Source organism: Larus michahellis, chromosome 1, assembly GCF_964199755.1.
Source record: "Larus michahellis chromosome 1, bLarMic1.1, whole genome shotgun sequence".
NCBI classification, from domain to species: domain Eukaryota; kingdom Metazoa; phylum Chordata; class Aves; order Charadriiformes; family Laridae; genus Larus; species Larus michahellis.
The window spans coordinates 55,753,454-55,766,769 of record NC_133896.1 but is presented as its reverse complement, the minus strand read 5'-3'; the positions used below and the strand labels follow the sequence as shown (position 1 = coordinate 55,766,769).

The 13,316-nt window shown below is 55.4% G+C and overlaps 2 protein-coding genes across 4 annotated transcripts in view; one reads left to right on the top strand and one right to left on the bottom strand.

The window, feature by feature from the left end:
* The window catches only part of SGSM3 (small G protein signaling modulator 3), a 31,523-nt gene extending 29,556 nt beyond the window's left edge, over positions 1 to 1,967 (top strand). For both annotated transcript variants that reach the window (XM_074578246.1, XM_074578257.1), the window contains exons 21-22: positions 302 to 362; positions 762 to 1,967. In XM_074578246.1, coding sequence (XP_074434347.1) covers positions 302 to 362; positions 762 to 845 — 145 coding nt within the window. In that variant the 3' untranslated portion in view covers positions 846 to 1,967. The remainder of the gene's footprint in view (positions 1 to 301; positions 363 to 761) is intronic.
* Positions 1,968 to 2,862: 895 nt separating this feature from the next.
* MRTFA (myocardin related transcription factor A) overlaps positions 2,863 to 13,316 on the bottom strand; it is a 100,361-nt gene continuing 89,907 nt past the window's right edge. For both annotated transcript variants that reach the window (XM_074578236.1, XM_074578231.1), the window contains 6 exons: positions 12,954 to 13,125; positions 11,579 to 12,694; positions 10,230 to 10,403; positions 7,872 to 8,045; positions 7,423 to 7,483; positions 2,863 to 6,679 (listed from right to left, as the gene is read on the bottom strand). In XM_074578236.1, the coding sequence (XP_074434337.1) occupies positions 6,180 to 6,679; positions 7,423 to 7,483; positions 7,872 to 8,045; positions 10,230 to 10,403; positions 11,579 to 12,694; positions 12,954 to 13,125 (2,197 nt within the window). In that variant the 3' untranslated portion in view covers positions 2,863 to 6,179. The remainder of the gene's footprint in view (positions 6,680 to 7,422; positions 7,484 to 7,871; positions 8,046 to 10,229; positions 10,404 to 11,578; positions 12,695 to 12,953; positions 13,126 to 13,316) is intronic.

The following is a 13,316-nucleotide window of genomic DNA, read 5'->3' as shown; positions in this document are numbered from 1 at the left end:
GCGCTGCTGTGTCAGGCTCTGTAGGGGTTGCACTTGAGTCACATCTTCAAGTTTCTCTTTCCAGCCTGGGCCTGGCAGGATGCGAAGCCCAAAGAGGAGGGGGAAACAAGGGATGAGTGGCTGGTGCTGCCCTTTCAACACCAACAAGGATTTCCATCCTCGTAAGCTTAGTGGCATGCCAGGGCAGGCGGAGGAGCTGGTGGAATTGTGTGCCTGGGGACGGCAGTTGTGGGCACAGGCTGGGGGTGTGATCTGGGTGGGTGTGCGGCGTGTGTGTTACCGTCATTCTCTTCCATTGCAGAGTCCTCTGCAAATTTGCCTTCAGCCTTTCTCAGGACTGGGAGCTGCCAATAAAGAGGGAGGTGAGTAGGTGGCATCTCTCATTCTTTCAGCCACGGGCTTCACTTACCACCTCCCTTTCCCAGCTTTGTGCTCCGGCCCATCCTCTGCCTCCTCCTGCGCTGGCTCCAGAGGCTGTGGATGGGGCCGCTTTCCCTGCCCGGGCAAGCTGCGCAGGGAGCCGTGTGGCAGTGCTGGCAGAGGGTGCCGCCTGCCCCTGCCCAGCTGGGGCAGAGGGAAATGGCGGGCCCCTCCCTTCCCCGGTGCTCTCCAAACCGCAGGGCCTCTCCCTGGTTCAGCTGCGCCGAGGTGGGAAGCGCAGAGGGCTGGAGACCTCGACGTGCTGGGGCTCTGCCCGCAGACGCAACCTCCCCGTTTCTGGGTGCGGTGCACTGACCCAGGGTCTCTGTGTCGTCCTGCAGGAGAAGGAGAAGAAGCCACTGAAGGAAGGGGTGCAGGACATGCTCGTGAAGCACCATCTCTTCAGCTGGGACATTGATGGGTGACCCCCACCCTGCCCCATCCTGGGGAACCTTCTCAATGGCGCACACTCCTCTCCCCCACCCCCATCGTGTCTCACCCCCTGCCCTCCCCCACCCCACCCACTTGTATCTGTGACAGAATCCCCCTCGGGGGGTTGCCAGGCCACTTGGGACAGACGGCAGCAGTGAGAGAGGCTGCAGACCCCAGGGAGGTGATGGTTGAGGGTGATGCTGCAAAGGGACAAGTGTGTTCTGGCCACAAAAAAACCGAGTGCCCCCTCCCAGCCTTGCCCAGCTCTGCCACCTCATCTTCTGCTTGCCTCAGCCCTGCCTCCCCCCCGGTGCTGGGGGGAGCAGCCTGGCCCGCAGCCCCTCGCGTGCTGCCCTGTGGGCCAGCAGCTGCCTGGGTGCGTGAGCGTGTCCCCTGCCGTAGCTGTGGGGAAGAGTCAACCCTTGTGGGGTGGCTTTGGTCCATGAGGGCTGGTGGCACTGCGGGTGCAAGTGGGGCTGGTGAGGGACTCGTCACTGTAGGGGAGCGGGGGTAGGACATCCCCCTGTGCCAGCCAAGGGCTCGCCTCTGTCTGGGAGAGGGCTGGCAAACCCTGAAGCGCTTGGGCAAGTTCCTCTGACCTGGAGCCAGGGCTGGGATGGGGGAACCGGCATCAGCCTCGTCCCACCTCCCCGGCACTGGTGTGTGGGGTGTTGACAAGAGGTGCCCGACTGCACCGGCCTGTTACCACTGTAACAGCCTTCGGGGATGGGCCTTGTCTCCTCTGGGAGCAGACAAAAACCGCCTCTCCCTTAAACAAGAATGTTTCATGCTGTCATTTTAGTCTTGAGATTATTTTTACTGTTAACCAAAAAGCTGTAAATTACTGTGTATATTTTGGCACCGTTGTAGCTCAGGACGGGGTTCAGGTTGGAGCTGGCTCAGGGAGACTTAACTCGTCCTCCTGGCCCTGCGGTGGCAGCGGGGACGCAGGTCGGGAGCGGAGAATTGCTGCTTTGTGGTGGTGGCTCTGGATATGGAGTCTGTGACTTTCTACTGAAAGCGCTTGTCTGTGAGCACAAACTACTCATGAAATGACACTAGATTCTTACTTTCCTTTATCTGGTGGGTTTGTAAATAAACTGCATCTTGGGAGAGTGCTGGGCTTTGGCTTTGTTTTTTTGACAGGGCCAGGACTAGATTTAGTCCTTAATTTCTGCCAAGTGATAATTATGACCCTGTTTCTGCGCTGGCTCCTGCCAGCATCAGGCTCAGGTCTCCGCTCAGCCTGCGCTGGCACCACGGAGGCTCCTCACGCTGGCCTTGCCTCGGACCAGGCCACGAGGGCGGGCAGTGGCTGGGGCAGGAGCAGTTGTGCCTGGCCCCCTCTGCCATCAGCCCTCCCTGAAGCCCAGCAGAGCCCCAGGAGGCCCTGACCAACAGGAACTACTCAAAATGAAGGGATTTAGGGACCCTGCGAGGGGAGGGCCCCAAGCAAAGGGAGAGGGGCTGGCAGAAAACAGGGCTGGGTGGTGGCGGACAACAGTGTTGTCTGCAGATTAAAAAGCTTCTCCAGAAAAAGCAGGTGGAGTCTCTTACGCAAAGTAGGACGGTAACAGGGCACAGGCCCAGGGAGGACTCTGTGCAGAAGCCCAAGCCCACGGGAGGGTGGAAGCTGCAGCATACTTACTGAGGTGAAAATGAGCGTTTTCAGTCAAAGCAATTCCAGTTTGGCATCTGGCTGAGGAAAGCTGGAGTGTCACCTCACCACCGTAACAGCTGGGGTCCCGACCAGCCTGCTGAGCTGGGGGAGGCTGTAAAAGCTGCCCGGGCTTCTCCTGCTCTAAGACCTACTTCTGCTTGCAGGGTGGGTAATTTCCATCCACAGAGGGAATCTCCCTGCAGCTGAGAAGGATGAGGCACCACCACTCAAGCTGCTTTTTTTTTTTCAGGTTTGAGAAAGACGCAGAGGGATCACCCACCTTTAGCTGGAAAAGGCAGAGTGGCCCCGAGCCCTCCCGCCAGCATAGCAGAGAAGTTTTTGAGCATGTGGCTGTTTGAAATTTTTTTAATAAAATGGATACTTTTTTTTTTCAAATATTTGTAACTGAAAAAATAATTCAATTTAAAGGTCCATTCTCTCCCCCGATAACTTGTCACTTTTATCCTTTTCCAGTTGAATACTCACTCTGGATCCGATGCCCCAACACCATCTGTCTCAGACGGTGCTGATCAGCCCTCGCCGTTTGCTGCATAGTGGAAGGGAGAGTGCGTGCTAGTCAAATACACGTTACAAACAAGTAGTGGTTACAGCAGAAAGATTCAGGATTACATTCAAGGTAGAGGCAGAACATCAGACTTTGTTTTTTCCCAAGGGGTGCAAAAATGTACATCCGGGGAATACCTCTTCCAACAAAGAACTATTGAACTATTATTCAAACAAATAATAGTAAGAAAGCAGAGATCTGGGCAAGCCTGCTCTGGGCACTGCTTGGGGAAATGACTTTCTAATATTTCCTGGGATGAGGCACCCTCTGTCCCCGGGCACAGGGTTCTCACTCGCTCTCCTGGCCCAAGCCCCTTGTGCAGAGGGGCTCAGGGTTAGCTGGGCTCTCAGGAGGTGACAGGCTCGTGGTTCTGTATTGTCTGGGCTCCCTGAGGGCTCTTGAGCCCATCCGCCAATTTCAAGTACATTGGGCAAATTCAATGTTAATTAAATTCCTACGAAGTTTCACCACTGAAGGTGGAAGGGAGCAGCTGTGAGCTCAGCCTTTCACCAGCAGCCCCCGGGGAAGGGCTAAATCAGTAACAGGGATGGGCAGCTCTCTGCCAACAAAGACCGGGGTGCCTGGCCCAGGGCGAGGAACCAGGGATGGGGCAGGCCAGGACTGCAGGTGGAGTGCTCCCACCTTCCTCTAGGAGCTCATTGCACTTCGATAATTTCATTCTTTATTTACTGGTTGCAGCTTTGCAATTATTTGTACAAAAGACATCACACAGCTGGTTTGGGGGGGGGGGCTACTGCTCACTGTGGGCTAAAAGCAGCTGATTTTGCTTGACAAACAGGCAGCCTCAACCTTTTTTTTCCCTTAGCATTTGAGAGATCCTCCCAACCCCCACATGCTTTCCTCCTAAGAAACCTCTTGCCCCCTGTGCCCACCTGGTCCCACGGCTGGGCAGCTGCCCTGGGGGGAGCCAAAGCTGCTCCTAGCGTGCCTGCCACAACCACCAAAATGGAGCAGGGCTGCACCAGGAGGGAAGCGAGGGAGGGCTCAGGGAGGTGAAGGGAACGTCCACCAGTCCCAGTTACTCTGATTTTTAGGACATGACCCTGTAGCTTGGGCAACAGAAAGCAGGCGGGGGGGCGGGGAATGGGGGGATGTCCTCTCCAACCCGGACACTGAGGGTGGCAGATAAGAGGCTCTGACCTGCTTACAACTGGGAAGGGGGGCAGAAAGGAAGGAAGCTGCCAGCAGGCTCCCCCTGCAAATGATTAAGAAAGTGGCTCCCCGTGCAGTTAAGCAAATAGGGCTCAGGAAAGCAGGAGTTTCTCCCAGCTGCAGAACGGGCGTGACCCCACCCGGCTGCCAGTTCAGTGGCTGCCAGCACGTCGCCGTGGGGGCTGGCGTTCCCCTGCCCTGCCGTGGAGCAGAGGTACCCGCAGCCCCGCAGCGAGGCCTCCCCCTGAGAAGAGCGCCGGGTACCGACGGGGCAGGGGAGCAGCACGTGCCCACCCTCCCCAGCCGGCAGCACTGGGAAAGGGGGAACAGCATCCTTGAGGAGCTGTTAACAGGATGGCAGTTCATCCTGCCATTGCCTCAGCAGGGTCAGCACTTCAGGCCGTTTGGTTTCCAAAGCCGCTGCCTCCCTCAGCCCGGCAGCCCGGACCCAGCTGAGGGCCGAAGCAGGGGTGGCCGTGCAGCGAGGCAGCCGCGTGGGGCACAGCTGGGCTATGTCTCACCTGGTAAATATGGTGGCGAGTTCCTACTAACACACACAGGAATTTAAGTGTGACAGGAGTAACAGCACACGAGAGTGAGCCACAGGCCTGCGTCTCCAACGCAAAACCCCGCACAAGGAACAGCATTGCCATGGCTCTGGGGGGAGGGGCTGTGGGTACTGCCCATTGCTTGCTTTCAGGCTCCCCCGTCTCCCCAGAACAGGGCCCTCACGGTCACACCACCGAGCAAGGGCCTGCGTTGTGCCACCCCCAGCCCGGTTTGCAGTGCGGCTTCCCCTCCCTTGGCCTGTCAGCTCTGACAGCCCCAGCTGCTTCTTTCCACAGGGGCACCTGCTGCAGGGAGGCACCAGCACAGCTGACGGCAGGAGACAGATTGCACATGGCCCCTAATGATATGTTGCTTGTTGCTCGCTGTGCCCCTTGCCCGCGCCCCAGGACAGCCCAAAAGGCTGACTGCCCTGCTCACCGGGGGGGGTGGGGGTGTCGCAGGTGCTGGGGACGCTGGGGTGACGAGAGGGGGTGTGCCTGAAGGCCAGACTCTAGGCCCAGCCAGAGGTGTGGGGCAGCAAAGGATAGATTTTTAACAGAAAAGGAACCTGGATTTTTTAGCACCTTAAAAATCTGTTTTGCAGCCCAAAGTGAGTGAAGCAAGCAGGCAACTTGCCCTCTGCCAAGCTCAGCAATATTTGGGAAACCAGCTTAAATGTTACCAGGTTGGTGGGGAACCCTTGTTCCCTTTGGCTACGCTTGGAAAAGGTGCCTGTTCTGCCCAGCTCCTCACAGCCCTGCAGCAGACCAGACCCTCCCCGACAGACGGCAGGTGGGGGCAGAGGGCAGCTGTTCCGGGCCCCCAGCCAGCGCTCCTGCCTTTGTGTCCTTCTCCGGAGGTAGAATCCCCTTCTGCAACCGTTAAACCAAAGGTGCTGGGAGGGGGGAGCACAACCCCGTTTATTTGCCAATCCCAGCAAAGTGTGGGGTGCTGCTTCTGGAAACAGCTCAGGCCCAGTCATGCTATCTCCTGCTGCCAGGCGTGAGGGAACGCGTGCCCGGCAGCACCGTGACCCATGCGCTGCCATCGCGGCTCCTGCTGGGAGGAGGAGACGCTGCCGGCTCCGTTCTCACACCTGAGCTGGGTGAGGCTGCACTGAGGGGGCAGGAGGCCACCAGCCCCAGAGATCCTGTGGCCTCTTCCTTCCCCCCAGGAGCCGTTCTCCCTGGCCTGGCCCGCTGCCTGCTCAAGCAGCGTGTTTGCCTTTGCCACCACTGCCGGCTTCGTGCAGGAAGGACACTCTTGGGGGAGGAGTACAAATACTAGGAGCTCGTTTCCTTTTTTTTTTGGTTGACTGGCCTCTTCCCCCACATGCCCGTGCCCTCCCACTCCCATTCCCTTCAGTCTCTGCTCACAGAGTTACAAGCAAGAATCCCAGTGCAGCTGCAGATCGTGTCCATCAAGGAAGTCTGTGGAAAAGAGGCTGGGAGCCGCAGTGCTAAGGGGAGCCAGGCTCATGACAGGCCCCCCTGGCAGCTCCAGCCAGTCCATGCTGTCCAAGTTAGCCTCAGCCAGATCCAGGGCTATGCCCCCGGACGGCTCGTGAGCAAAGTGCAATTCCGAGGTGTCCATAGGTGAAGGCGGGTGGTCCAGGATGGCCGAGCTGCTCAGCATCTCACTGTGGAGGTCATCAATCAGGGACAGGGGCTCCGGCCCATCGTGGCCTGCTGTCAGCAGTGGGAGGCCGGTGCTGCTCTCCAGGAAGTCCTCCAGCCGGCCCACGGGCACAGGCTGCCCCAAGGACACTGGCACCGCCAGCTCTGAGGATTGGTGGCTGCTGGGCGGTGGGGAGCAGGCTGGGGCCACGGGTGGTTCTTTCCCAGCTGGGGACGACTGATCCTTGAAGTCAGCAGAAATCTCTGTACAGAAAACAAACAGGCAGGCCGGGGTGAGAAGGTTGGCTGAACACCAGAAGGGTCTCTCCCACCCACCAGGGCACCAGGGACCCCCCAGACTGAGCCACCACTGACCACCAACTGGGATAAGGAAGCCCATCCTGTGCCCACGCATGGCTTGCTATGCGGAGTTTTCAGCCCGCCTCTGGGGAATTCAAGCTCTGTCCAGTAGCGCAGAAGAGACGTGCCCAGAGCTGATGCAGCAGAGCCACCAAGAAGCTTTGCATCATATTACATCATTTGCATCATTTGCGGCAGGGGAGGTTTAGATTAGATATTAGGAAGAATTACTTTACTGAGAGAGTGGTCAGGTCACTGGAACAGCCTGCCCAGGGAGGTGGCTGAGTCACCATCCCTAGAGGTGTTTAAGAAACGTGTAGATTTGGCACTTCAGGGCATGCTCTAGTGGCAGAGATTGTAGGTTGGGTTTTTTTTGGGTGGGTTTTTTTTTTTGTCGCTCTGTGTGTGTGCGTGGTTGGACTTGATGATCTCAAAGGTCCTTTCCAACCATGAAGATTCTATGATTCTATGATTCTAATACCTGACTGACATCTCCCTCAGTGCCTCAATGACCACTGCCAATGCTAAAGGCACTGGCAGGGACACAGAAGCACAGATCTCGGCCATGGCAGACTCTCCCCTCAGTGCTCTACAATCCCCAGGCTCAAACCCAAAGACTATGAGAAACGCTGGCTTTGTCTCCTTACCTCCGCTTTCGATGAGAATGTCAAACAGGTCGTCCATCTGCTGGCTGGAACAGCCGTTCTCCTGGGGAGAGCGAGTGCAGGATTAGCTTCCTATTTACCAGGGGAGCTTCCACCCTTGGCTGCTCCCTCACCCCAAGGATGGAGCTGTTATCTAGCAAGAATGAGCATTCGGAGGCACGGGTACCAGAACCCTCCATAACCCCAGGCTGTTACCGGATGGGAAGGGACAGCCTGCAGCTGCTGTACTAACACTCACCAGGCAGTGAGCGATTTGGGATCTCTACCCGTGGTTTAGAGTCTGCCCCAAACCCTCCATAAGGAATTCAGCTAGGAAGGTGCAAATGTGTCTCCATTCTCTGTTACTGGCCCAGATCAGGAATCTAAACAGATTTACAATGAAAACTTTTCACCTGCTCTCCAAGGAAACCATGGAGAAGAACTGCTCTCACCTGGGCCTTTGGCTGTTGCTTCATGGCCTCTTCATAGCCTGGTGGCTCTTTCATGGGGACCGAGGGAACAGGGAGAGGAGGTGGAGGAGTTCCAAAAAGCGATGTATGCTTTTGCTGCTCCAGGTCCATCTGGGATGGGGAAGGGGCAGCAGGAGAGCCGGGCTGCGATGAGGGCTGTTTAGAATGAAGGCAGAAGGGGCGATCACGGGAAAGTCCACATCAACTCCTGTCTCACAGCTGCTTTGAGAGACCGTCACCCCACCTCGGTGCGCGCTGCACAGAGGTCTGCAGTGCTCCGCTCCCAGCAGCCTGGCTGCTTCTGCGTACACTGTGCACTCTGCCCCGGCTGCAGGGGAGGAAGACAGATTTCCCCTCCAACTCACAGCTGGAAATCTTTTGCTGATTTTTCTAACGCTAAAGCAACCACACCACAAACCGCCCCCGGGCTGCTCCTGGATGGGGAGAGCCTCATCTGTCCAAGTGGGGGATTCCTCTAGCTCTTCGGCGAGAGAGGGCACTTCCCTTGTTGTGTTCAGCCTACTCTGCGCAATTATCCAGGACCTATCTTTTACCCACCTCCCTCTGCAGTGTCTGTTTTGGGGACACAACCACGCTTCCCTAGCACCAAGTTTCACAGCCTGATGGTGGGCGGAGAGCACCAGAGCACTCGGCAGCACCAGAGACCTCCAAAGGAAACCCCAAGTGTTGCAGGAAGTGGTGCTAGTGACTCAGCTTTACCAGATGAATCAGCACACAACTGCCCATAAGAAAAATTAAAACGTGGATCAGGTCTTTGCCCTCTTCAGCAATTGTGCATGATCCACACCGAAGCTTGCTGCCCTGGAGCAGTGATCCCCGGGCAGTAGCTGAATGCCAGTTCTAACACTTGTACGTGTTGATGTTCTTCCCCATCCTGTTTTCCCTGGAAAGCTGTTCGTCTGTTCTGTGACCTGCAGGTAAAGGAGCGACACCAGGCCCCAGCCGTCAGAGCTGCTCTGGGGTCTCCTCTCTTCCTGAGAGGGGATGGAAACTGGCACTGTGGCACAGGCCACTGGGATGTGCTGGGAGGGTACCTTTTTGGACACACTGCGTGGGCTGGCTTTGCCAGGAGCACCAGTTTTCAAGGATCGTTTGTGGAAACAATTGGGGAAGAAGGGCTGCAAGTTTGGAGGTGCTAAGAAAGACAATATGGTGTGGGGCAGCTGCCCTGTGACCACCTGCAGACCTGGCTTGTGATCCTACAGGGAGGCAAAAGGATTAATTACGAGAGTCACTACAGATGCCTCCGCAGCACAGAAGGTCAAGGAGTCTGAGGGAAAAGGTGCCTTCATTTTACCTTCTGCATTTCCTCAAAGGTCCCAAAGCAAACCAAGGTACTGACCTTTTACAAAGTGGACAACCCACTCCGACTACACTAGAAATGATTCTTGTCTTCATATCCTTTCCGGGATCTGACTCAGAGGGATCTCCAAGCTCTAAAAACTCTTCATCATCTTTCTGTATCTTATCTTAATTACAGGTTAGAGAGAGAGCTAAGTCATCCCTGACGTGGGCTAGAAAGGGAGGAGATGCAGAGCAGAGCCTCGTTACAGCCATCGCCTGGAGAAGCAGTAAAGCCAGAGGTGCTCTCTTTCCTGACCCATCATTTCACTTCACACAGAGATGGCTGACAGGTACGCTCAAGGCACAAGAACGGAAATCACAACATGTTCATTAGTACCAGAGGGCAAAAGGTCACATCCTTTTGCCCCTCTCAGAGCTCATACACCACCTTCAGTAGCAGACACGCTGCCACCACACTCTCTCCCCACGCAGTAACCACCTTTTCAGTTGAGTAGCACTCCAAGAATCGGGGACACCACTGAAAACCAAGGCTGCCCACTCTGGCTTCTCATTGTTTTTAATTGTTAGAGAATGCTTGTTTAAAACACCAGCTGGTATTCTGCCCCGATGTGGGCCCAAAGGGCAGAAGCTGGTAAATTGTCGGGGTTTAGCCCAGAGCTCTTTGCTACAGAGCCTTCACATCACTTCCAAGCGAGCCCACAGGGGAAGACCTCATGGACACCTAGAGCTCCTGAAACCTCACGCTTGATGCGCTCTCCATCACAGCTAGTGCAGCAGGAGGCAGGGGAATGGAGAGGCAATGGCCAGGCACCCCTCCTGCTGCCGCATTCAAGCTGAGAAACCAAACACTCCACGCAGCTGGAAGCTGTGGCAGAAGCTGCTGTGAGATTTCAGTTGCTGTGTTGATGGTCTCTGACCAGGATTGTGCATGTGTGTCCCCTTCCCACTGCTGCTACAAATCCCAGCAGCAGGCAAAGGAAAACAAGGAAGAAAAGTGAGCAGGCAGCGAGCTACCTTTCTGACAGATTGGTTTAGTCCTCTGGGTGGCTGCTGCTGCAGGGGCTGCTGCTGCTGCTTCTGCTGCGGCATGGGCTGCTGCTTCTGCTGCTGCGTGGGCTGCTGAGGGGTGCTTGCAGGTAGCTGACACGGAGGTTGGCTGGAAGTTTTAGAGGGTGATGATTGTACTCTCTGGAAAGAAAAGGGCATCCGTGAGAAGTTAGTCCCCAGACACAACACAGAGCAAGGCTTGTGTTTCTTAAAGGATTTATGAAGTTTGTTCTTCCCCACTCTTTATTCTTTAGGAAATTCAGTCAATCGTTCTGTTTCACCAAGCAGAGAAATTAAACAGGGATGGGATTCAGAGTCCTAAAAGAGGAGGCTGTACCAGTCTAAATCCCTGGGCTATCCATGACATCTCTTGAGGGCTGGTAGACCTGACACGGGACCTGTGCCCTTCTGGAGCACTGGCTGGAGTTCAGGTGAGATACCCTGGGGTATCAAGCGTGACACTGGATGCTGATAGACAGCTGACTGGCATCTCACCTGCTACACAGCAAATGCAGCCTGCTCAGTGCTCGTCCCTAATGGCAGACACTGCCACTTGCTCTGCAGAACATGCAAGAAATGTAGCAGCAGAGAATGGAAATCTTCTCTGATGCCATGGAAGATGCCAGGGTTTGACTTATGTCATGAAACCTGGGCGTATTTATGCCTTCCTGGAAGAAATACTCAGAACACTTCTGTTAAGTGCTGAGCTGATGCCAACAGAGGAATAGTAGATCATCTCTGATGAAAGACTCCATTAACACTGAAATACTGACACATGTTAAAACAAAGAGCAGTCAAAAAGCAAAAAGTCTGCTTCCAGGTTCTGATTTCAGCTCTTGGTAGACAAGGTGACCTATCTATCACTCAGACTACAATCTCTCTAATAAAGGACAAGAGATGAAATAAACCCTGCTTTTTTTAATACTGGAGGCATAATTGTTGTTTCAAAAAGTAGTGAAATGTGGCAACAAACCCCTGTCCTCCAAGCCTGAGATCCTGCCCGACAAAAAGCAGAAGCATGTGTTTGGAAGAATGCTGAACAGCCTGTGATGCACACAGTCAATCATGCATTGCTGTACACAGTTCCTCATTGTCAAATTCCAGTCTTTTTGCTGAAGATCTGCTTACGCTGCTCTGTTTTACAAAGCCACGATCTACCAGCCATCGCAGCAAGCAACTCAGCCATTTTAGTATTTACTGCATTGAATTTCCACCACGTTAAGTCATCCTGTGGCAACCTGAACCACAGGAGTGGGAAGAGGGAGAGAGAGGAACCCAACTGCCTGCAGCAGGGATGTGATCTAACCCTTGCCTACCTGCAAGGCCGGGCAGCTACTCCCTGCCTTCCCCTGGGGCGAGAGGCCCTGCCTCTCGGTGCTCTGCTTGGTCACGGTGAGGACGATGTGGGTCCCTGTGGAGTCGGTGATGAGGGTGGGGGGAGGGGTGCCCTTGATGAGGTCGCTCAGGGCGCTCCCTTGCTGGCCAAGGAAAAGCCGCGGGCTGTGGGACTGGCACGGCGGCTCTGCTTCCGCGGCTGGCACCTCCTGCTTCACCATCACGGCTTTCTTTGGCACTGGGCTTGGATTCGAAGTGTCCATTTGGCTAGCTGTTGGTGCAGGGCTGAATTGGTCTGTTTGGCCACTGGATTGATTTGCAAACTGGCAGCTCAGGAAACCGTTTTCACTTTTGACCTGGGTGCCTAACGCTACTGGGTTGGAGGCAACGGCTGTTCCTTCTCCTGCAGCCACTGGGGCCGGTAGGGACTGCTGAGAGCGCTTCTCCTGCTCTAGCTGTAGTCTAAGCATCTCAACCAGCTGCTGCTTCTGCTTCAGCATGCGAGTGAGTTCCTCGATCTGCTTGTCCTTCTCCTGCAGCATCTGGTCCTTGTCCCTAACTTCTGCATCTCTGCTGTTACCAGTGCTGCACCGCTCCGACCTGGGTGCCACATTTATGCTGCAGGAGGCAGACTTGGAGCTTTCTTCCTTCACCAGGAACTGCACTGGAGACGCCTGCAAGGTGAGCTGGGTCAGGGGTGAAGTCACCATCTCTCCAAAGGTGTCTCCGGTGGCCGAGTTCTCGTCCCCTGTGCTCATTTGCGAGCGCTCAGAAGGAGTTGGAGAGACAGGAGGAGTCGAGCCTGTGCTGCCAAACTTCATCACGCCACCACCGGTGACTGTGGCCACAACTACTTCTGCTGGTGCAATGCCAGTGGTGACCAAGGCTGGCCCTGTGCTCAGCCTGGCAGCTGGGAAGGCTACCACCACTTCGGCAGCTTTTGGGATAACAGCTGCTGTGTTGGGCTTGGGAGTGGGGGTTGTTTGGCTGGCTGCACCGTTCTGCTCTTGATAAGCTCTGAGACGCTCAATCAGACCCGTCTTTGTGCCCGAGACAGGTAAGGCCCTCAACTTCAGCTCTTGCTTCAGCTCTGCTACCTGATACAGGGAAAAAAAGAGAGCAACATTAAGAGAACATACATTCTCTATTAACAGCTACCATAACCATGGGGCAAAGGACTAAACTGACCCTCCTGCAGGCCAACAACCTGTCCCTCAGGTACAGACTGCAGGGTAGCAACGCCAACTGTCATGACTAACTCCTCAGCCCTGCTTTGGGGCAGCAACGTTGTTCAGTACTGCCCTCTCCACTGACAATGGCAAAAAAAAGGTCTGTGCAGCTTCACAGGACATTTACCTTCATCTCATCTAGGTTGGCAGGGAGAGGGCCAGGCTTGCCCACTGCAGCATTACTGTTTTGTCGCATGAGTCCACTGGAACCCGAGGATACTGAGGATGTGCTGCTGACTGTGGCAGAGAGATTGCGTACAGCAGGGGCGCTGGCACCACTCTGCTGCTCTCCTGGAGGCCTGCAGGGAAAGAAAAAACAAAGGCATCAAAACCAAGGTGGAAAGGCACCGGAGGCCCTCGGTGTCAACAACCATGTTCAGAAACATCTGGGTCATTAGTGCCACCCTAGACACTAAAGCACACCAGTGCCTTTGACTATATCCCTGCCCCTTACCCTGCCAACCAACTCACTTCAGCTGCTTTTGTCCGA